Genomic DNA, 25,136 nt, shown 5'->3' with positions numbered 1-25,136 from the left:
CTTATTTTTAATTGCAGTATTAGTGAAAACCATCAAGTGCCTAAAGTGCTGAGACTGGAGCCTGCAGCACTTATATTTCTCAGAAATAACATTAAGAAGACTTAGTTTTTGATGAAGGACATTCATTCCTGAAATGCAATCCTCTGACAACTCTGAGGCTCCTACTAAGAGTTAAATTATTTGGTTCTACATTTGATCTAACATATATATCATGTGTTGGGATTATTTCTCTACACGATTGTTTCCCTGACAAGGCATATGCTTGTCCAACAGACTATTTTGAGTGCAGGGTCCCTGTTTTAGTTTTATTTACATCCCCAAGTCCTAGCACAGTGCCTGCACATAGAAGCCACTCGAGAAATGTTGGTTAAAAGTTGCTGATTTTAGTCCCATTTCTTCCCCTTTTAAAAATAATTCAGATTAACATGCTTAGCACTCATGGTCTCATAGGGCATTTTTTTTTTTTTTTACTATATTAGGTGAGATGCAGTAATTTTTTTTTTTTTTTTTTTCAGATAGGATCTCACTTTGTCTCCAGGCTGGAGTGCAGTGGTGCGATCTTGGCTCACTATAGCCTTGACCTTCTAAGTTCAAGCGATCCTCCTTCCTCAGCCCCTTAAGTCGTTGGGACTACAAGTGCGCGCTATCATGCCCAGCTAATTTTTGTATTTTCTGTGGTAACGGGGTTTCTCCATGTTGCCCAGGCTGGTCTTGAACTCCTGAGCTCAAGGGACCCGCCCACCTTGGTCTCCCAAAGTGCTGTGATTACAGGCATGAGCCACCGCACTCAGCTTCAGGAAGTTTTGAAAACATTCATTTGAAGATCTGAAAATAAATCCGTCATAAAAATCCAATTCTTTAAAACTTACCTGAAATAGCTTTTTTTTTTTTTTTTTTTTTTGAGATGGAGTCTTGCTCTGTCACCAGGCTGAAGTGCTATGGCACGATCTCAGCTCACTGCAACCTCCAACTCCCTGGTTCAAGCAATTCTCCTGCCTCAGCCTCCCGAGTAGCTGGAATTCCAGGCATGCACCACCATGCCCAGCTAATTTTTGTATTTTTAGTAGAGACAGGGTTTCACCATGTTGGCCAGGATGGTCTCAATCTCTTGATCTTGTGATCCGCCCACCTCGGCCTCCCAAAGTGTTGGGATTACAGGCGTGAGCCACCGTGACCGACCTTGAAATAGTTTTATAATAAAGTTCTACAGGAAACTACTAAAGCATATTAAATGTCCAGAGTCCTTAATATTCCTCCCTCCGCTCTTTTTTTTTTTTTTTTTTTTTCTGAGACAGTTTCTTGCTCTGTCACCCAGGCAGGAGGGCAGTGGCCTGATCTCGGTTCACTGCAAGCTCCGCCTCCTGGGTTCATGTCATTCTCCTGCCTCAGCCTCCTGAGTAGCTGGGACTACAGGTGCCCACCACCACATCCAGCTAATTTTTTGTATTTTTAGTAGAGATGGGGTTTCACTGTGTTAGCCAGGATGGTCTCGATCTCCTGACCTTGTGATCCACCCACCTCAGCCTCCCAAAGTGCTGGGATTACAGGCATGAGTCACCGCTCCTGGCCTTCTATTCTTTAAAACAGTAAATTGGTGATTATGACAATATAACAAAGTAGATTTCTTTAAAAGTGAATATTGAATACAGATAAAATACACTGTCTAGGAAGGAAAAAATGGCCATGAATGTGCATTTTCCAAGATGAAAAAAAGGACTTTCATTCAAGTTCAAGAATCTGTTGTCATGAATCAATCATGTCAGTTCTATATTTCTGCTAAAATGTTAGGTGACTTCTTGCTAAGTTTCTGACTTTCCCTGTCAGTGAGTTCAGACTTCTTGATTTCACTCCCCATTTGCCAACAGATGCTGTGTTTCGAGCTGGAGCAAAGGTTTCTTTTCAGCATTGTGGCAGACAGTGTTGGATTTTAACCCATTTCTTCATTCTTACTGCATGTGTTTCTCCTTTGTCCTGCCACTCTTGTCGTTTAACCCTTATCTTTCCTCTACTTTTCTCGTTTCCTAGCCTCTCCCTTTCTTCTATCTGATCTTCTTTCTCTTCACTTTGTACTTTTACCCCCACCCCCATCTTTCTTTTTCTCTTCACTCCCCATCTATATTCACCACCTGCTCTATTTTATAATGCACTTTTCTTTTTACTCATTCATTATTGAGTCCTTTTATCTTGCCAGTCCTGCTTCAGCTGGTCATCATCATTTTTCAAAGTCTGTACTTAAAAGAACATGTCAGAATGTGTGTGCGTGCGTGCATGTGTGTGTGGCGTTGGAAGAAGGCAGGTAGGAAAGAAGAGACAATAGTTAGTGTTTATTACCACTTCATATTTTCCTATTTCAATAATTTGAGCATTGGCTGTTAAGAAGAAAGCTTGCCTCCCCTTCTGTCTGCCCATCATCATGTTCCCAGTTCTGATCCCACTCTTTTTAAAATGGCATTAATTTATGGCATTTAGAGCTAGAGACAATACATGGAGGGCATCACATCAGAGCACTTAGTAAAATAAACTGGACTGAGAGAAAGGAGTATACTACTTATGCCCTTGGGGATGATTCCTCAGAATAAAGTGGAAAAGACAGGCAAGAAAGAACAAGAGGACAAGCTGAATTGGACTTGGTGCAACACAGAAGAGGCAAAGCCATCACATTCCAATTACCAGTCTAGAACTAGTGAACTTACAGAAACTGCCCCAAGCCAAGAAATATCCCACGGGTGAGGACTGAACACATTAGTGCATGGAGGATATACATTATAAACAAGGAGTCATTTTCCATCTCATTATTTTAATCATTTTGTCAAAAAATCTGAACATGTGTACATAAACATTTGATTTGTTAAAATAATCTGTAGCATACAAATCCCTGAGACACATTCAAAAATGACATCTTGACATGTATTCAATGCAAGTATTCACCAAACTAAATACCAAGGACTTGGCTCCTTTCCCTGATATCTGAGGCATATAATGCTTTAAAAAAAATATATAGTATACTATATATGTAATTTACATCTTTGAAGGTAAATCATATTTTCTTTGATTCCTGGTTTTCTACCAGTTTACTGCTCCTGCATATTGTCAGTTCCAGACTGTAAGAAAGCCACATTGGAAAGCAGATTAGCACTTTCAACCTTAGGGTACCAGTTAGTAGAATGACAGCAAGTGGAACTAGGAGGTCCCAAGAGATGATTTTGTCTAACCCACTCATTTTGCAGTTCAGGTGACAGAGGCTCAAAGGGGTTGTGATTTGCACAAGCATGGCTGGTTCTGCCACTGCTACTGTAATCTTATGCACGTCCTTCAGTGGGCCTGGACCTTGGCTCCTTCCCCGGTAAAATGGACTGATGGTAATCACAGCGAGTATTTTCCAGGTGCTTCCTACATGCCAGGCACTATCCTGAGTACTTCAAGTGTCTAATCTATCCTCTCAACACTTCCATAAATTATATATGCAAAGTGTGAAATATTTACTCTCTGGAAAAACGTTTGCCAATCCCTGGTTTAGATCCTTGAAAATTTAGAACATCTTATAATTATATAGCACTTTATAATATACAAAGCATGTTGGCATATATCATCAATCTTTGTTTTGTAGGGGGATGGGCATTCATGCATTATAAAGGAGAAAGCTGAAACTCAAGAGTTTAAATAACTTGCTTCATCAAGGCCACAGAGTCACATACCCAGGTTCTGACTCCAAACTGCACGCTCTTTACATGAAACTCCCCTCTCTCCCCTGAATTACTGCTAGGGAAAGACTTGGAAACTGGAAAGAACTTGTGAATACTGAAAGCAAGTCAGACTGTCTTCTGATACAAATGTCATTCCAGGTGCATTCATGTAATTAGAGTCATCAAGTACTAAAAATACTAAATTTGTAATAAATTTGAGGGAAAAGCCTTAAAGTAGGATATGACAATCATAGGAAAGGCATTCTGAAATACATACAGTGCACTGATACGCATTTTTCTTAAGGTATGTTAGAGCTGAACCTACTCAATTTAATATATGCAAAATAAAATGAGCAATTGCCACATTTATCTTACTCTCTGATGAGATTAGTGTTAACACATTTTTCCATATTAACAACGTGTATGTGAGTAAAAATGCAATGGCTGGGCACGCTGGCTCACACCTGTAATCCCAGCACTTTGAGAGGCTGAGGCAGGCAGATCACAAGGTCAAGAGTTTAAGACCAGCCTGCCCAACATGGTGAAACTCAGTCTCTACTAAAAATACAAAAAATTGGCCAGACGTGGTGGCGAGTGCCTGTAGTCTCAGCTGCTCGGGAGGCTGAGGCAAGAGAATCGCTTGAACCCAGGAGGCGGAGGTTGCAGTGAGCCGAGATCATGCCACTGCACTCCAGCCGGGGTGACAGTGAGAGATTCCGTCTCAAAAAAAAATAAATAAATAAAATGCAATTATACCTTCCTCATGCTAAATATTCCATAAATAATATGGTTAGTTCTAAATGGACTTAATACTAAAAAAATTGGTAAAATAAATGATACTAATTTAACTATAGAGCTTGACAAAAACAAACAAACAAAATATATTCAAAGAAAGCCTAGGTGCTTCTTCCTAGTTTGCAAGTCCAGCTTAATCTAAATGGTAATCATGATTCTTGAAATATGGCTTAGCCTTAGGGACTCATTTAAAATACATGATATGAGGCACCATCCTTTTTATTTTAGATTTATTGTACAACATACCTTGAGATATAATTTTAGACCTATAAATGGTAAAAGGATATCCTGAAATCAATGCAAGCAAAGAAGGAAGATATAAAATCATCAGTTGGGTGCCTGCTATTTTAGGTACTTTCACTTCCTAAAGTGCTCAAAATGAGCTTGTGAAGTATTTTCCTCAGTCATTTTACAGATGAGGAAGCTGAGGCTCAGGGCTACTACGGATTTACCCAATGCCACATAGCTGGAATTCAGATCTAACCTACATTACCTTCAAAACCTAACTCTTTCCCACTGCCCCATGTAGAATCCCAGAAACATCAAGATCACTGACTGTTATCTCATAAAAACTCATTTTAAGAACTGAACTTTTATCTTTATTCGGTGGCTGGCACTTTGTAATTGTAATTCTGCCCTCACTATAAAACTTCAATGAGGACATTTTCTCCAAAGCTTTTCATTTCTTCTCTCAAGAAAGTGAACTGAAGCACCTAGATTTAAGTGAATTTTTCAAGTATGTCTGCAAAAACATGTACAGAGAGGTAAAACTTGCTTTTTGATTCAGTTAATTGCACTAATCAAATGCAAAATGACTATTTACAGCAGAACTCTGTATAAAACTAGTTAATCTTGACCCTATCCACAATAATTAGTCACTGAGGGTCCTTATTCTAATGAGGGGAGGAGAAAACTCCCATTATTTCAGGCTTTAAGTCAACTAGCTTTCTCATATTGATTTATGGTATCATTAAGACTATCACAGTAATCAAACAGGTTCTGCCAATTGTTTTATCAGTCGCGTTTACTTTTTGGAAGTGACAGATAATAAGCGCCCTAAAGAGAAGAACTTTGCCTTGTATAATTCTCTATCTTCCCTAGGGCCTCAAGCTCAGTGTTTGGCACAGAGTAGTTATGTAGTGGCACCTGCTGAATATGCTGCTTACTCAGTAACTTTGTCAAATCAATGCACGTATGTTCAAGATTGGTTCCACAGCACAGTCCCAAGGGCACTGGAAATGTGAGGATATGCTATACCACTACGTTGACTACGAGGGGAACCTGCTGGCACCAGGGAGAAGTGCAGATTTAGCCTTTCACAAGAGACAAGAGTAAGTTAATAGTAGGCACTAATGTAGCGCCGAGGATCTAAACATTTAACTAAAAACTGACAGAGATAAAACTGCCACTAACAGACATCATGAAACTTTTTTTTCTTTTATAGGACTCCATAATGTAGTGCAATACCTTTCATTGTTCTGCAGAGGGTAATGCCAGCACTCCTGCAGGACTGGCATTACAGTTTAAATTTCAGGTCCAGTCAAGACATGAAATAAATAATCGTGTGGAACTGACACTGTGGCTTCCTTCTCTTCTGTCTGTAAACACAGACTGGTTTTCTGGGAAGAGGGAAGAAGGTTGCTTCTGCTTTATTTTCACATCTGTAATTTTAATATGCCTTTAAAAAATCCAGGTTATGGAAAAACATAAAGACAGAAGAAACATTAGGAGATGCTTATTCACATTGTAAAGGGATAAATTCTCCATAGGGTTTCATTAAATACTGAACTCCCCTAATCAGTGAATTTGGGACTTGATTTAAATGCAGCTTTTCAGGAATACATTTCTTATGTAAAGTGAGGTGCACCCATGTATTCACCTTAACTCTCCTCCAAGGACAATCCAGCATTTTGCTTCCATTCACAGGACAGGAGAACAGATAGTACTTATTAAAGAAGTCAGCGGCCCTTCTTGGACTGCCCTCCTCACCTTTCTCAGGAGCCAAGACTGTGAGGAATCCAAACAACAAAGACCCACCTGCGGCCACAGTCCTTCCACTCTCCACCAACAAGGCTCCTTCTACAACCAGAAATTTGCTTCACCTCGGTCCAGAAAAATGTGAATCGGGAACAGTGTGTATGAGATTTGGAGGCTGCACGGGCCACAAATCCGGCCTATGGCAGACGGGGAAATTCAGAGAAACCGCCTCAACGGCTTCTCGCAGCTAAGCTATTTCATTTCTGCACTGGTTACGAGGTGAAGAAGAGCCCCCTCTTCACCCCTAAACAATGATGCTCATCAACAGCAAAGGGGGCCCAACTGCTAGCTGTGCAAAAAATATGGAAACCGGGCCCCCATCTCTGTGCTGAGTAATATTCATTGGTAAAATCGCCTTTTTCCCATAGAGCAAAAATAGGTGTTTGAAGAACTTACTCCCACGATTCGGCAGTCAAGGAGATGCACAGTAGAGGACCAAAAGGTAACAACTTGGCCTCCCCTGGGTCACTTCCAGGGGAGGGCGGCTTCACCGCTCAAACCAGCTGGCCAAGTTGCGTATGCTCTTGGGCCGGTCCCCAGCCCTCTGGACAGCCTGGCAGACCCGGCACCAAGGCTCGTCCCAGAAGGAGGTGATGTGGACAGCGTACCTCCGGCGCCAGTGGAAGTAGCGGCGATAGACCGCGGGGTTGCGGTCTAGGAAAAGCAGGTACGAGGCCAGGGAGGAGGCACTTGGGAAGTCGTCCACATGGATGAAGGCGCCGCGGGGCATGAAGCGCTCATAGTTGGCACGGTCGGGGCCCAGCACCACCGGCACTGCCCCAGCGAGCAACGAGTTGCGCCAGAGCTTCTCGGTGATATAATCCAGGTGCTGCGAGTTCTCGAAAGCCAGGTAGAACTTGTAGCGGGCCACTGTGTGCAGGAGCCCAATTTCGGGCACCGGCTGCCCGGGCCCGCCCCGGCCGAACACGTCCACGGCCACGTGTTGGCTCAGCTGGTGGTAGTAGCGAACCCGGGCCTGGCGCTCGTCCCAGTGGCTCACCACCCATGCCACCAGCCCCTGTTTCCGGGACAGTGGCGGGGCCAGGCCTGACGGCTGATCGCCGGGGTGGCTCCTGGGGTAGAGGTAGCCATAAGGCACGAAGATATCCGAGTCTGCCCTGTAGGAGAGCGTCCAGTTGAAGAGGTTACTTGCCAGGCTACGCAGCCCTGGGGAGTGCGAGGGCGACTCGAAGTTCATCCAAACCCAGCGCTGGCCTGGGGGCCTGGGGCTGGAGGTCGCCAGGGCTTCTGCCGCCGCCGCTGCCTCCTCGTCGTCCAACACTCGCAGTTCCACCTCCTCGGCACTGCGCGCCTGGACGCCCCAGGGCGGGGGCCAGTCGGGGGGTCCCTTCACAAGGTCGCGGTGGTGGAAAAGCACGGCCTGAGCCTCTCCGTAGGACGCGCGGTCGGTGAGTAGGCGGCAGCCGCTAATGTTGAAGCGCAACCGGCAGTCGGGGGGCGGCCTCGCGACGTTGCCGCGCCCCCCGAAGGGCTCCCACCACAGCAGCACGCCCACCGGTCGCGGCGGGGTTGGCGACGCCCAGGGCAGAGGCGGCAGCTGCCCCCAGCAGGCATAGGTGATCAGCGCCGTACACGTCAAGCCGGCGGCCGCCAGCGCCCAGACGGTCCATGGCAGCCCCCGGCCTCGGCGCCACCCGCGCCGCCCGCCCGCCGCCGCCGCCGCCGGTGAACCCCACGGCGCCCCCATGGCGAGAACAGGCTGAGCTGCCTCCGCTCGCCACGCGTCCATAGGCGTGGAGGAGCGGCACCGGCTCTCATGCTGCAGCTGCGACTCCAGCCGTCGCTGTAGCTCGCCGCTGACCCGGGAATGGAAGGGGGCGGTCCCGGAATCCAAAGGCCGCAGGCCCAGCCCTGCTCCTCCCAAGTGCCGGGCGGGGCGAGCCGCCAGGGCAAGGTGAGCTGGCCAGGACGCCCAACCGGGCGCCGCCCGTCCCTTCCCTCCACTGCGCCCGGGGCCCAGCCAGCCCGACCAGGCCCCGGGAGCCTCCTGCGGCGCCTCCGCCCACTCATTCTCCCAGCCCGCGCCCGAGGGCTCCCGGGCCGCGCCCCACAGGCGCCTCATCCACTACTCCTATTCTCTCTCAGCTGATCTGCTTTCCCTCTGCGCGCGCCCACCGCCCCGCGCCTCGCTCACGGTGGCCCGAACCCTCGCCTTTCAGAGGGAAGGTCCGGTTCATCCCTGGGAAGGTACAGGGGGCTCGAGACCTTCCAAAGCAGCTGCCGCGCAGGAGCAGGCGCTGGAACAGACGGAAGGCGGACCCGGCGCCGCAGGACGGAGGATCCGCGTCGGCTTCCTGCCGTTGGGCCTAGCCACCCGCCCGCCGGAGGGAGGGTTTGAGGGAGGGAGCGAGTCCAGAGGCCGGTTGAACGTATGAGCAGAGGCTCGGCCACCGCGTCCGTGGCCAGGACCTCGTGGCCCGCTGAGATGGGCGGATTGTGGAGGCAGCCCCCAGCGGCACGGCCTTCAGAGTCTGTGCATTTCGTGAAACTTGTTTTCAATGTGAGTGCTCATAAGAACATTCCCTTTGCCTGCCAGCCTAGTAAAGGATAGAGAACAAAATGTTTTCTTAGCAATCAAAACATGTTCTTTCCTTTGGTTCCCTAACAAATAGGTTTGACTTACCGGCTCATAGTAGTATTGCTTGTACCAAGACGCACAGGACTCATAAACCAAGCATGAAGATGTGGCCCCCCAGGCCCTTGTCGTCAAGGAATTTATTGTCCGTTCAGTGAGATGAATGAATGAACATCACTATTAATTTTACCAAGCACTTAAACAATGTCTGCACCCATGAAAGTTATGTAAAATACTTTGGATGATAAAATGATGACGAAGATAAATATTTGAGCACCCAAGTTAAGGGTATGAAGGCAGTATTGCACTGGCCTCTTCTACTTTATTAGTGAGGCGACACTGGAGACATCTACGTCTACTGTCACTTGAGACTTTTTACCTACCGGTTGAATTTGAATTTCTGGGTTTTGGCTTTGGTTTATGATATTCAACTTTTATTCAGGGGATTTCCAAATAGATCAGGGGCGGGGCTGCTGACCTAAGGAGAGGAGGCAGTTTTGAGAGAAGTTTTAGTAGATCACAACTGTGCATCAGTGGAGTCCCACTGATATTAGGGGAGAAATGGACAGTGCTGGGAATGGGGCAATCCTGCCAGGTGTTTTTGATATTATGCCTACAGAAAATAAATTTGGGTTAGCCATACGAATTTATTACTAAGAATGTTTTCATTAAAAATCAAGTATAGGCCGGGCGCGGTGTCTCACGCCTATAATCCCAGCACTTTGGGAGGCCGAGGCGGGAGGATCCCGAGGTCAGGAGATCGAGACCATCCTCGCTAACACGGTGAAACCCCGTCTCTACCAAAAATACAAAAAATTAGCCGGATGTGGTGGCGGGCGCCTGTAGTCCCAGCTACTCGGGAAGTGGAGGCAGGAAAATGACGTCAACCCAGGAAGCGGAGCTTGCAGTGAGCTGAGATCGCGCCACTGCACTCCAGCAGCCTGGGCAACACAGCGAGACTCCATCTCAAAAAAAAAAAAAAAATCAAGTATACAGCGTAAAAGCTTCTATAAAAGTGGCTTCAAGTGGCTCTTTCTGCAGGGCCACAGCCTCAGTTTGGAGGCTAGATGAAGGGTGTTAGGTGTTCTGGCTAGGCCCATCAACCTAGTGACGTTTCCTCCTACACAGTAAAACCTTTCATAATGCTTCGGGGTTTTTTTTGTTTGTTTGAAAAACAGAAATTAGAAATCAAATATTTTATTTGAAATTAGACATTTCAGTGAGTTTTCCACTCTTACTTTTAATTAAAAGAAAAAGCTATAAATGCACAAATAACTTGTTTCAACCAAATAAAGGAAAAAGTGTATTGGCTTCTCTTTTTATGCAATTCAGGAATCCAGCCATTCATTCACGTTCTTCTCCCACTTCAGTTAAATAAGACATTACAGATAGAGCCAAACATTTTGTCTGGCACATGGCCGGTAGGCATTTGGGAAATATTACCCTGCTTGATTGCTTCATTCCTCCACTCCCGATTTTCTCTTAAGCCTCTGAATGTTCCAATTAAGCCATCTTTTTACCTGAAGAATGCCCGAGGTCTCGTGCATATCAATTTTCTTTGTGCCCTCTTACCTCGGTAGGGTTGAGACCACAAACTGCCCCTACTGTACCCTTATTTGGTGTGGGAGGAGCGGATACTAGGCAGTAAGGTGTGGCTGGATCAATGGAAACCAGTCATGACTTCGCAGACTGCTGGTTGAAGGTCATACGTGATCATTGTGCATCTCATACACGCACAACATTCACAGGGGGCTGGATTGTTGTTCTTTTAAAAGAGCCATTGGTAGAGTAGTGGGGAAGGAAAGGGAGGAAAGGAGTTATGGGAAATTAATAAATTTACTCACTTAATCATTTAACAAATTGGGAAACAAATGGAAAACACCGTTGCTACCTTCAAAAATCTACAAGAGAAACAGATAGTGGGGAGGGAAGGGATCATGGAAGGCTTTGAGAAGGTGGCTCCTGCAATAATTAGGAATCATTACAATGCAGAGGAAGAGGGCTGAGGTGTTAGTTCCCACAGAGGGAGCAGCACTGCAGAGGCCAGGCAGGGAAGACTGGGACAGTAGGCGAGGAATTACTAGGGAATAGTTTGGCAAAGGAGTTGGGGTTTATCCTGCAGACTGTCAAGAAAGTCCTTGGAAGGCTTTAACAAAGGAAGGAAGCGATATTCATTTTTAAAACGAATTCTTATTTTTATTATGTATGAGGAGGTTGACTATATGGATGGGGACATGGAGGGGGGGCTGCGGAACGCTGACTGTGTTTGTTAATGTAGGCTCTGGTTAATGGGTGTGTTTGGCTAAGGAAATTCATCAAACTGTATGCTTACATATGTACTTTTATTGGTGGATATTATACTTTAGAAAAAAGTTTCTAAGAAAAAATTATGTCATTAGTAACGAGTGAGTTCGGTAAAAACAGGGTAAGAGTAGAGGTGTGATGTTCAGTTGGAATGTTATTGCTGTAATTCAGATGTGAAATAAAGAGGGCCTGAACTGAGACAGTAGCTGTGAGGATGAGGAAAACAATGAAAGGAGGATAGATTCAGAGAGATTTAGGAGGCTGGTTCCTTTCTCCAGGAAGTCTTTCTGGATACCCACAAACATATATCCAGGGTAGTTTACATGGCCGTCCTGTGCACTGTCACACGTGCTGCATCATGGGACATCCAGAGATCATGACTGTTTCATTCATAACTCCATCCTGAGCACCCACCATGGAACCAGGTATCTGGTAGTGTTCATCATCTCAATGAATATTTGTTGAATGAATGTATGCTCTTAAGGTATTACCAAAATTATCTGTTGGTATCTCTTTCCCCACTACACAACGGGAAGGTATCCGGAGATCTTGGCTATCTGAATGACTTGCTATGACCTTGAAATGTCCCTTAAGCTTTCAGTGGAAAATATTGTACGTGTGTTAAGCATAGTCCTGGCGACAGGCATCAGAAATGATATCAAATTATGCTGCTCTCATTGGCCAAACCCGGAACGAGTGCTCATTCTTGAAGCAATAACTGTGGTCAGGGAATGGGTACTCTCTTTAGACCCTCCTCTGGAGCTAGAATCAGCCCCATCTGAGTAACAGATGTGGAATAATCTGTTATTCTTGAATAACAGTGCGGGGAGAGAAGTTACCCAAAAGAAAAAATGAGGTGGTGTTACCTGAAAAAGAGGGAAAGAATGCTAGGTGGGCAAAAACATGTCTGCTACCCATGTGGAAGGAGACATTATTATTCTTATAACGAAGAGGCTGGACTAAATGAACTCTAAATCATCTTAGATTTAGAACATGGAAGAAGAGTCCATGATTCTTTTACATTTGGTGACAACAAATGATTCTTTGTGCATTTAAGGGCCTCTCAGTTTCTGCAAAATATTGCACAGAAATAACTGACTTTCAGTAGCAAGCATGAAAATGAGATCAGGCATGGAGAAGGATCTTTGGACCCTGAAGGTTGCAAAAGTAGTGTAGAAGAAAGCTCCATAATTCAAGACTCAATTTATGACACTGAATGAGCAATACACTCACAACATGCCAAAAGTGACGTATTAGTTTCCAAAATTTTACATTGGACAGAATTCTTTGGGAGCAAGAACTAGACCAACTGTGGTTCCTAAAATTCGAACTCATTCGTTATTCTTTCTCAAGAAAATAGTTCATTTGATAATAAGACTATCCTAGTTCATTTTAAAGCCTCTCCCAGTGTTACTCACCAGAGACAGATTTGATGTTTCCTATGGAAGCCCCAGAATGGGTTCTGACTGCGGTTCTGATTGCCTAGCTTTCCAGGTGGAGCCAAGCTCTGTCAGCATAAACTCCCTGAGATTCAGGCTACCCTCAAATGGGTTGTTACCCTTGGTTGGATCTGAGATCTCTGTGTCTGAGCATTGGCCTGCTAAGTATGTTTTAAATTTCTTTCCTTGAAGAGAGAAAAAAGCAGTTCAGTCCCTTTCTACATTGTGTACTTACCAGGAAATGCTGAGGGCGTCAGTGAGCAGGTGTGGTTGGAATGGCTAACCTGTGTGCAAATAGGTGGAGACAGTTTCATTTGTCAGGAACAATTGTTTAACCATGCATAATTGGATAGATAAGTATGGAATGGACTGTAGGTTAAAAATCAAAAATTGTGTACAATCAACGACATCCACAATCTATTATTCATTGTCCTGCTAAATCCTTTGTAGAAAAATAAAACTGCTGGGAGCAGTGTCTCACACCTCTAATCCCAGGACTTTGAGAGGCCGAGGCGGGCAGATCACACAAGGTCAGGAGTTAGAGACCAGCCTGGCCAACATGGTGAAAACCCATCTGTACTAAAAGTACAAAAAAAAAAAAAAAAAAAAAAAAAAATTTAGCTGGACGTGGTGGCGCATGCCTGTGGTTCCAGCTATTCAGAAGCCTGAGGCATGAGAATCGCTAGAACCTGGGAGGCGGAGGTTGCAGTGAGCCAAGATCATGCCACTGCACTCCAGCCTGACTCTGTCTCGAAAAAAAAGGAAGAAAAATAAACCTAACACAAATTTATAAGTGCTTTTCTTTTTATCTAAGTGTGAAAATGTACGGGCCGTAGAAGAAATTGTTATAGATAGTCAATATGGGAATTTATTTTATTTACACTAACGTGTTGTACTTTTTATGCACTCAAGTTCTTCCTGTACACTTTACTTGACAGAATAGGAAATGCAAGAATTGTGGATGCTCAGAAAAATGGACATAGTGAAGTTTTGGTTAAAATCAGAAATGCAGTCATCCCTCCATATCCATTTACACAGACAGAACTGGCTTTCAGTTGAAAGCATGAAGATGAGATCAGGCATGGAGAAGGATCTTTGGACACTGAAGGTTGCAAAAGTAGTGTAGAAGAAAAGCTCCATGGATATCAAAATCTCTAGATGCTCATGTCCCTTATATAAAATGGTATAGTATTTGTATATAACCTGCATAATCCTCCAGTGTACTTTAAATAATCTCTAGATTACTTTATAATACCTAATAAAATGTAAATGCTATGTAAATAGTTGTTACACTCTATTGTTTAAGGAATAATGACCAAAAACAAAAAGGTGTGTACATGTTCAGTATAGACGGAACCATCCTTTTTTTTTCCGAAAGTTTTCAATCCAAGTATTTTTGAATTCAAGGATATGGAACACACAGACATGGAGGCTGACTGTAATTTCTTGATATTTTAAATGTTTCAAGATTTTACCTCTACATTCTCATTTTTAAACTACCTTTTCCTAAAATAGAGTTTATTTTCAGTCATGTGGAAAAAATTATAGAATACAAGCCTTACACAAAATAAAATTATTTTGACACTGAGATAAACACGTTAACATCACACAGTGCAATGCCTGGCACATGTCTGACAAATATTTAATACATGTTTATTACATAAATTAATAAATGAATGAATGAATGAACATCACTATTTATTTTACATTTCTTGAGGCACTAATGAAACAATATAATTCCTGCACTTGTGAAGATTTATATGAAATAATTTGGACTATAAAATAATGATTAAGATAAATATTATGGTACCGAAGTATAGGGTAAAAATGGTAAGTATCACATCGGCCTCTCCAGATCTAATCCAGATTCACCAACACTGTTCCTTGCCACCATCCCAAGTTTACTTGAATCCTCAAATGAGTTAGCACAAATCCTGTACAGTTTCAGAAACTCAAATATATGTGGTCTGGGCTTACTGTGGTACCTGCTCTCAGTACTTCTACGTGGCTGCACCCTAACTCAGGATAGCCAGAGTTTAACTCAGAGAGGTAGACCAACTCTCTTCAGATGGAGGAAGGGATCTTGAGTACCCTCTTCCTCCCCTTTTCTGGTCTCATTTCTTACACAGACCCAGGATGTGCTTCATGGAAGAAAACAGAGAAATGATGTCTTTTCCTACAGATAAGGTAATTCTTTGACCACACCAACAGCCAGTTAGCCCAGAACAGTGGTTCTAACTGGGCTGCTCACATTGCTTCCTGTAATTCTTCCTCTAAAAGGGCCTGGGGCACTGGTAATATTAAGAAATACTTGTTGGATGGAAGTGGACAAAATTAGGGACATATAGTAGATTTTTGACAAGTATAGAAAATGAAAGGGTAAATGCATGTTGCTTATGTTACAAGGAAGAAAACATTCCTGAAGTCGGACAGTCAATTTTATGGTTCCAGATCATGCTTTCTGTGGCCAAATAAGCCACAGCCCAGAAGTCTTGCACAATGTATAAGGATGAAATCACATTAATAATGCTGGCTATAATAAGATTAATTTTAACCACCCCAAAGAAAATGTTTGCTCTGCATTTAATCTTAGTCATGTTTAGTGCAAGTCAATAAACTTTTGGTCTTGGGCTGGGGGAGGGAGGGAGAGAGAGAGAGAGAGACAGAGAGAGAGAGAGAGAGAGAGAGAGAGAGAGAGACATAATTGCATTGCAGGAATAACTATTCCGGCAGCACCACCGGGCACTGCATGAACGGATAGCCTCTTTCTTGAGTAAGCTCACTGTTCAAACACTTAGTTTCCTGGATCATCCAAGGCAGCAGGGAAATAGCGGCAAGTCTTCAATGAAAAACGCAGATGCATTCTGACCACCCATTCTCTGAGCCCACTCTTCATCATTTCCACCACTGAACAGCTGTTTAGCTTCCTTGGCTCCTTTGAAGCTCTCCCATTTCCCGATTCACAGTCTGAGAAATACTGATGAAGGTTGCTAGTAGAGATTTTGATATGATGACCCCAGTATTTGCTGAGTTACTTAAAAATATACAATATTTAGGTTTCATTTACTTTTATATAAAAGTAAATTAGCAGGCTTATGGTGCTATTTTCAAAGTGTTTCCAAGCAATACAGGACTGAGAATTGTTCTGTGTTGATATTTGTAGGGGTACATTAGGGTCAGCTCTTATTTGGGCTGACAAATCTGCAAAAGCTATAACTTCATTCAGTAACATTATTGAATGCCAATTATGTGCCAGGCATATGAGGTGTAACTGAACAAACAAAAAATATCTGCCCTTGTGGGACATGCTAGCTATCATACTCAACCCACCCATTTTGATTATAACTTCAAAGCAATTCCACACCTGAATCCAAAGGTTGATGTCAGAAGTTGTGATTGTGTTAGACTTTCAGTAACCCTGACCAGTTGCCTTTTGAAACCTTATTTCCTTGATTGCCTTATCAATTCATCCTTTATGACTTCTGTATTGATCAAGTGTCATTGTCAGAGTAAAAAATTAGACACTCTTTCTTATCCCCATTTACCATTTGTTAGACAAGACTTTTCAGAATGTAAAAAAAAAAAGAAAGAAAAGAAAAAAAAAAATTCAAGTTAAAGGGAAGCAAATTTCCTTCCGGGGAAGGAGGTAGACATGGGTCCCTCCATCCAATCTTTTTCACTCTCTCTCCTTTAGTTTTGGAGGCATGATGTGGAATTATAAATTAGAAGGAAGCTATTTAGCCCACAAACATGTGCTCCAAGCAAGAACTGTAATTAAGTCAGATAAAACTAAAGGTAGCTGTATTAATTAGGATTTTTTTGGTTACGAACAGCACATATAGAGAAAACCACCCATCACAAGCCCTGCTCTCTAGACACAATGTTCAGCAGATCTCTAGAACTTATTCACCTTGCACAACTGAAATTTTATGCTTTTTGACTAGCAATTCCCCTCTTCGCCCCAGCAGTCCCCAACCCCAGCCCCTGGCAACGACTCTTTGCTTCCAAATGTTTTGACTGCTGTAGATACCACATATAAGTGGAATCATGTAGTATTTGTCCTTCTGGAACTGACTTATTACATTCAGTGTAATGTTCTCCAGGTTCATCCATGTTAACTTCCAATCCCCCGTCTCTGTGTGCGTGTGTGTGTGCACGCGCGCGCGCATGTGTGTGTGTTTTGATAGGAGCTGAAACATTCTGGAAACTAAGGAGGCATAGTTCTTAAAATGGACCATGTTGACTACAAAATTGATCACCCTGTTTTCATCCAAAGTCCTACTGATTTCTTCCTTCCAGAGTGTAAACTTGCAGATTTCTGTCAGGATTAGGGAGAGAGTAATCTAGGCTATGAAGAACGCATAAGCAGTTTCGTATGTGTTGTATGGGAGGAGGTGGAAATACTCCTTAAAATGTCAAGTGTAGAAAAATTGGATACAAATGAATGCTAATCAATAAGGCTGAGGTTAAGTAAATTTTGGTATAGCCATATCATGACATATAACCTATAAAATTGTAATTTAGACATATTTTACATAGGAAAATGATCATAATGTATGGCTAAGTGAAAATGCGAGGGCTACAAAATGTATATAATATGATAGTACTTTTATTAAAACCGAAAACCTCTTCATTTTATAATTTCTATCTCTATAAATATTTCAGTTGTAAGATAAAGGATGTGTTAATAAGATAAACCATAGGCTAGAGCTCTTTAAAAATACGATTAAAAATTTGTCTTAAAAAAAAAAAAAAACTGTTACAACAGATGCAACTGTAAGAAAATAGTTTTCCCAATCAATTTGTTTTTTTTATTTTCTACTTTTAATCTGTGTACTTCAAAGATGCTTTTGCCATGACTATTTGGCCAAATTAATTAGTGGGCTGTGGTCGGGCATGGTGGCTCATGCCTGTAATCCCAGCACTTTGGGAGGCCAACACAGTTGGATTGCTGGAGCCTAGGAGTTTGAGACCAGCCTGTGCAACGTGGTAAAATCTCATCTCTACTAAAAATACAAAAATTAGCTGGGCATGGTAGTGCATGCCTGTAATCCCAACTACTTGTAGGACTGAGGCAGGAGGATCGCTTGAGCCCAGGAAGCCGAGGCTGCAGTGAGCCGTGATTGCGCCAGTGTCCTCCAGCCAAGGCGACAAAGTAAGAGAAAAAAAAGCAGGCTGTAAGCCCTTATGACACCAAGTTATCCAGTATCTGCAGTGACTATTTCTGGCATGAATTGAGGAAACTCCGAGGAAACGGAAACTGAGGACCCTAAGACAGAAACAGAAACTGAGACAGAAATAGAAACTAAGGGCCCTGAAACTCAAGGACCCTGGAGCCAGGAGGCAGATAAAATGAAAAGGGAGAGTGAGCAAGTTGCAAACATGTTTGGAAAAAAACAGCATTTTTGTTTTATTCCAGATCACAGTAGAAGTGTTTCTAGGGTATTACATCATTAAGTATGAAAATGACTGTTGGCTTAAGATTGCTGTGTATTTTTATAATGTTAAAGAAACCTCCTTGTAATCCTGCTTTATTAAGAGAAATACTTATTGAGTTAAGAAGCAAAACAAAACAATTGCATCATATTATATAATAACTTTAAAAATCATCTCCTATTTTAGGCATTTTAGGTGGTTTCAGTTATTCACTATTATAAATAATTCCTATACGTGAATCCAGTTGGGAAAATACGCAGTGGCGCAATGAAGAACGGAATTCAACTACAAAAGGAACCAGGTCCCCAAAGTGGAATAAGAATGAAACTTTAACACGGAAACAGTGCCATGAGAACAACTCTAAGTAGTATTAGAGGATGGTCAGAAAAGGAGAGACCAATTCAGAGCACCCAGCCCAGGCAGCAAATCTGAAAATAAATGACAGGGAGCTTGTTTATTGGCAGGAATATAGTGGAAGTGAGAAAGGAAATCCCTGGGCATGTTTATAAAGTCATACTGGGAACTCAAGTAAGAACAGGATATCATTTCCAATGGATTAACAAAAGTCTCCCACCCATTGCACTTTCTGTGTGACATCCTAACATACACGCAATGAGGTTGGGGGTAAGAATTTTTAGAAGCTTAAGATTTTAGATTTCTACAAATAGTAAATGCTTTGCCCTAACTCTAGGCAGTTTTGGGTGTTACATTTCTTGACCAATTTCAGATGTAATCCCTCAGTTTTAGGCATTGCCCTGCAACACTGTTTTGAAGTAGCCAGTGATGAAAAAGTTCCATAAACAAGGTGGTGGCTGGAATTGGCTTACATGTAGGATCTCATCTAGCAGGCAGTAACTAAATGGAAATTTTTATATTAAATCTGGAAAGGTTTGGATCTTGACTCAAGATTACTGACTGTTTCACAGTGTAAATATTTTTAAGTAGGGAAGAGACATAGTCAACAAATCTGTTGACTAGATTTGTTACATTAGAAACAATTATGAACTTGGGAACAGGGAACTGAAGGAAGTTTATGAGCTGAGCCTACAGAGGAAGGAGAATGAAAAGTGTATAACCAGAATACTAGAAAAAAATAACTTTGGAAGGGGTAGGGGCTGCGAGTGTAAACAAATCACAGCAGTGTAAGGGGTAGGGGCTGGGAGTGTAAACAAATCACAGCAGTTATGTATAAAATGAAAAATCAGAAAAACCCAAATATTAAAAAAAAGAGTAATAAATAAACAAGTTTAGAACAAATATATAAAGAATTTATGTAATTATTTAACATGATATTTTAATGAATGGGGCATTATGTAATTCAATAGTTGTTTCTGGAAATAGAATTACAGATGAATTTTTTTCCGTTACATATCTTCATTTTCCAATTTATCTATATTGCACATATATTACTTCGACAAATGGTGGAAAGGGAAGGAGTTTTTTTCTTCTTTTTAACTTGGCAGTATTATTTAAATACTTTTTTTTTTCTTTTTGAGACAGAGTCTCACTCTTTCCCTCAGGCTGGAGTGCAGTGGTATGATCTTGGCTCACTGCAACCTCCGCCTGCTGGGTTCAAGCGATTCTCCTGCCTCAGCCTCCCAAGTAGCTGGGATTACAAGAGTGTGCCACCATGCCTGGCTAAGTTTTGTATTTTTAGTAGAGATAGGGTTTCACCATTTTGGCCAGGCTGATCTTGAACTCTTGACCTCAAGTGATCGGCCCGCCTTGGCATTCCAAAGTGCTGGGATTACAGGTGTGAACCACCGTGCCTGGCCTAAATACTTTGCTTTTTTTTAGATCTTACCATAAATTTCCTGGCTCTTTACTATTCAGTGAACAAGTTCTAGAGAAATGATTAGCTCTACCAAGGTTAGCATAAAAATGTTTGTCTCTGAGTCACAGACCTTTCTTCTGTCATTCATTTACTCACCATTATCTGTATCTGGATTTAGTTCTGTTTTTTAAAAATGGGCCAACACATTACGCTATAGTAAAGGGTTAAGGTTTATAATGTTTGCCTTGAAGTAAATACTCAGTAAATGTGCCTTTGTTTCATCATTATTTCACATATTTAATAAAATAAGCTGAATTAGAAGCCAAATGAATTCTAACATGACAACTAAAAATAAGTATATTTTCCTTTATTGTTTTCAGGTACTTAGTGAACTTTACCAATAGTCTTTCATTACTTTGGATTAGTTTACAGATAGGTATTAGTACCAATAATAGTAATTACAGGCTATCATATTTTTTGCACACATCTTAAATCCTGAAACGAGCTTGAGTTTCTTCTCCGTTCTTCAGACATTGGCAGAAAGAGGTTCCTCCTTAATGGAAAATCTAATTCATCTTATCCTAGAGTTAAAAGAAAAAGTGAAAAAATAAGTGTTTTACTTTGGGGAGATGCTCTTTAATCTCACCCATTTTAATCTAAATTTGACGTAACGTTCCCATTTGGTTGAGCAGAATGTAAGAGCCATACCCACGTCATCCCAGTAACTGGAAAAGCCACTACTCAGTCTTCCAAACTCTCACGACTGAAGCATAGTTTCCAGACAAGGAGCATCAGCATCACCTAGGAGCTGGTTGGAAATGTAGACTCTCAGAGCCTTCCCCAGACCTATGGCATCAGGTCTGAATTTTATTGAGATACCACGTGATTTGTAGGCACATTCAAGCTTAGCACCAGACTAGACAACAACTTTTTTTTTTTTTCTGGCTTGTTTTATGGCACAGAATAAGAAGGAAACGATAAAAGGTCTTTTGTCATCAACCATTACCATTTGTTTGTTTGTTTGAGACACAGTCTTGCTCTGTCACCAGGCTGGAGTGAAGTGGCTCAATCTTGGGTCGCTGCAACCCCCGCCTCCCGGGTTCAAGCGATTCTCATTCTTCAGCCTCCCGAGTAGCTGGGACTAGAAGCGTGCATCACCCCACCTGCTAATTTTTGTATTTTAAGTAGAGACGGGGTTTTGCCATGTTGACCAGGCTGGTCTTGAACTCCTGGCCTCAAGTGATCTGCCTGCCTTGGCCTCCCAGAATGCTGGGATTGATAAAAGTAAATGAATAAAACCTCTTAGTGTGATGAAAGCAGTAGACAAATCACAGTCTCTAATGGAAACATGCTTTAGAACTACAGTTGGATGATCATAATTCTAAATTTAAACTTTAAATGATGTGTATTATATGTTGGAAGAGTCCTAACTACCATGATCACATTGTTCATGAGAAAGAGAAAAAAAAAAAAGCACAAGTGAATTGTTTAAATTGACTGTGAGATTTGACTGAAGTATCTAACTGAAGCATATTTTATGGGAGAAGTTCCTGGAAAACTCATTGTAAGCCACAGTAGACCTCTCTTTGAAAGTGTTAGTTCCAAGATGTATTTAAAATATATGCAATTTTTCATGATTCACACACTGAAAAGAGTAGGTTGCATTGATTTTCCCTCTATTGTTTGCATTTGGTTTAGTTTAGCGGTCTCAAGTAGAGAAAACAATATACTTTTGAGGGAGCAGGGGAGGTATGTGAGTTAGCAGTAAGAAGATTCTAAACCTAAAGAGGCATTTAACATATACTTACTGGTTCATTCATTCATTGGTCATTCTCATGACTAATAGCAATTGAGCACCTACTGTACCAGGCACTGTGCTAAGTGCCAGATACACAGTGGTGAGTAAAAGACAGTCCCTGCCTTCATGGAGCTTGTGATAGTGTATTAATTACTACTGACAATTTTAGAAAATTATCTGTGGATTTTGTTCATCTATGATATTTCTGTGCCTAGCATCTTCCTTTTTTCACTGATAACGAGAAAGGTCTAATTCTTGATTATCAGTCTGACATATAGATTGATCAATTGTGATTGTACAGCAGATAGTAGCAGCTCATATGATATGACAAAAATGCAGCTGGCAACCTAAAGAGGTGAAGCTAAGCTATGTGTCAATAACAGTTACATATTGTAACATGACCACTATAAGGGCTTGGCACCAGCTGGAAATAAATGGAGGGCCGAGGGCTCCTAGGAATGCAGTGTGGATGAGTAAAAATGACGGGAGCCATGAAATGTCTCTTAAATTGTATGGATGAAAGGAATGCAATTATGGTCAAAATGAAACATGAATCTTTTATCATATGTCCCCAATCGATAAATTGGGTAATTTATTGGACTTATATGTCTTTAAATAAAGGAAATTTGTTATTCAATAGGTTTCATAATAGGCATGCAGAAAACCATTCATCTTTAAAACAAATTACTTAGTGAGTTTTCTTGGAATGATGGAATTACCTACGATAAGTGGAACCTAAGAAATTGAGTGGAAAGTTGAGATAAATAGCTTCCAATAGACAAGTGGCCCAGACTTTGGTTGAATCAACCATTACTTCAGGACACTAGTATCTTTGTGGATTATGAAGGTAGCTGCCTCCCAGATTCCTAAAACCCTGTGTTCCCATATCCCTGGCATTTGTACCTATTTAACCACAACACTACAACTGTTGCTTTTTGCACAGTGACTAGATTCTCTGCCGTGATGGCCCAGTAGTCTTGGGCCATAGTCTTGGAACTGAGGGCATAGTCTCGGAAGCCAGATGGACATGGGTTTGTAGTTCTGGCTCCACTACCTCCTAAACATGGGATTGTAGGTAGTGAAGTGTCTCTGTGCCTCAGTTTTCTTACCCAGAAAATGGAGATTATAATCCTCAACTCATATGATCATGTGGATTACATAACTATATAAAACACTTGCTGCCATGCCTGGCACATGATAAATGGTGGCTACTACTACTTTATTATCATTAACCCGAAGTCTTCCTAACTGGTTCCTGTTTGCTACATGAATCCCCTTTAGTAACAAGTTTTGTGTTTGTTTCTTTTTAACCTCTTGTCTCAGTTTCTCAGTGGCTGTATTTTTTCCCTTACTGAGCCCATATCCCAGAGGCTGCATCCCTGGCCTCCTGGGGCTGCTACTCCTGTGTGACACTTTTATTGAGCTCTCATCTCACTTCAAGTTTAATAGACACCCTAGCTCGTGGGCACTTGGCTCAGAGACGCAGTAGTGTCTAGTGGTTGAATGCATGGACTTTGGAGACAGACTGCTTTGGTTCAAATCCCAGCATTCTACTCTTCTACTTGCTAGCTGAGTGACCCAGGGTAAATTATTTCACCTCCCTGTGCCTCAGTTTCCTTATCTGTGAAATGAATTATACTTGTTTCATGTAATTGTTGTAGACATTAGATAGAATATTATATACTATTGTGTGTGCATATATTATATAATATATAAATATATAATACATAAATATTATATATAATATATACATAGTATATAATACATATATACTATATAATTATATAATATATAAATATTATATACTATATAAATATTATATAATATATAAATATTAGATATAGCATATAAATATTATATACTATATACATATATAGTATATATAGTATGTATAGCATACTATATACATATATAGTATATATACACTATACGTACATATATAGTATATACATATGTAGTATATATGTATATCATATATAATATTTATATCTTATATGAATATTATATACTACATAATACTATCTATAATACATAAATATGTTATACATAAATATTATATAATATATAAATACTATATACTATATAAATACTATATACTATATAAATATTATATACTATATAAATAGTATATAATATATAAATATTATATAATGTATGTTATATAATATAGAAATATTATATATCATATAGAAATATTGTGTATCATGTGTTATATCAACATTATATATTAATTACAAATTATATAATTATATTATATAATATATAAATTACAAATTATATAATTATATAATTATAATATATACTTATATTAATTATATATTATAATTAATATATAATCTCACTCTGTCACCCAGACTGGAGTGCAGTGGTGCAATCTTGGCTCACTGCAACCTTTGCCTCCCAGGTTCAAGGAATTCTTCTGCCTCAGCCTCCCAAGTAGCTGGGATTACAGATGCGTGCCACCATGCCCGGCTAATTTTTGTATTTTTAGCAGAGATGGGTTTTCACCATGTTGGCCAGGCTGATCTCGAATTCCTGACCTCAGGTAATCTGCCCATCTTGGCCTCCTAAAGTACTGGGATTACAGGTGTGAGCCACTGTGGCCAGCCTATTATTGTATATATTAAGAATCTAGACTAAGCAATGCTATATAGCATTGCTATTATGATTCATATCTTGGTTGAGTACCAAGCTTGAATTTTATCTACTTCTCCCTTTTGACCCAGGGTAATCTCCCAATTGTAGGTCTATTTTAAGGACTTATGTACCTAGCTGCATGACCCTAGATTATCTGGACACTGTGCTTCCATATGAAGACCTCTGTCTTCCCCACATCCTGCTACAAATGTTCCTGGCAGACACTGGCTATGACAGTGAGGAATGAGTAATATTTTGTTCCAAAGTTTATGTCTGCTGAGGAACAACAGTATCCTGGGCCCAGTCTGGTGGCCTTATTCCTGGAATAAGGTGAAACTAAGAGTGCCAAGCAAAGTAGCTGTCATATTCTTCCTTCATTCCCTCATTTCCCTTTCCTCATTTCCACTGGGAAACAATGATCCTCTATCTAGAAGAAAAGACAGTGCAGGATTCCTCTTCACAAAGGCTGACTGTGTGCTAGAAAGTCTTGTGTAGATAGAAAGTAAAGAAAAAAGTCATGAGTGTAACCCGGATGAACTTCTGTTGTATCCATGGGGGTAAATTGGTTAGATGAATTGTTACAGTTTGAGTTCCATAATGACATAATATGGCCAACCTAAAAGCAACCCAAGAGAAA

At 41.3% G+C, this 25,136-nt stretch overlaps 1 protein-coding gene across 1 annotated transcript; it reads right to left on the bottom strand.

Annotated features, from left to right (window-relative positions):
• Positions 1-2,389: 2,389 nt before the first annotated feature.
• FUT4 (fucosyltransferase 4) lies at positions 2,390-8,912 on the bottom strand. Its single transcript, XM_008020579.3, has one exon. The coding sequence runs from the start codon at positions 8,596-8,598 to the stop codon at positions 7,003-7,005; it is 1,596 nt and encodes a 531-aa protein (XP_008018770.3). The 5' UTR covers positions 8,599-8,912; the 3' UTR covers positions 2,390-7,002.
• Between the last annotated feature and the right edge of the window lie 16,224 nt (positions 8,913-25,136).

The sequence above is a fragment of the Chlorocebus sabaeus genome, chromosome 1, assembly GCF_047675955.1.
Source record: "Chlorocebus sabaeus isolate Y175 chromosome 1, mChlSab1.0.hap1, whole genome shotgun sequence".
In the NCBI taxonomy this organism is placed as follows: Eukaryota; Metazoa; Chordata; class Mammalia; order Primates; family Cercopithecidae; genus Chlorocebus; species Chlorocebus sabaeus.
The sequence above is the reverse complement of the archived record's forward strand: the minus strand, read 5'-3'. Positions and strand labels throughout refer to the sequence as shown.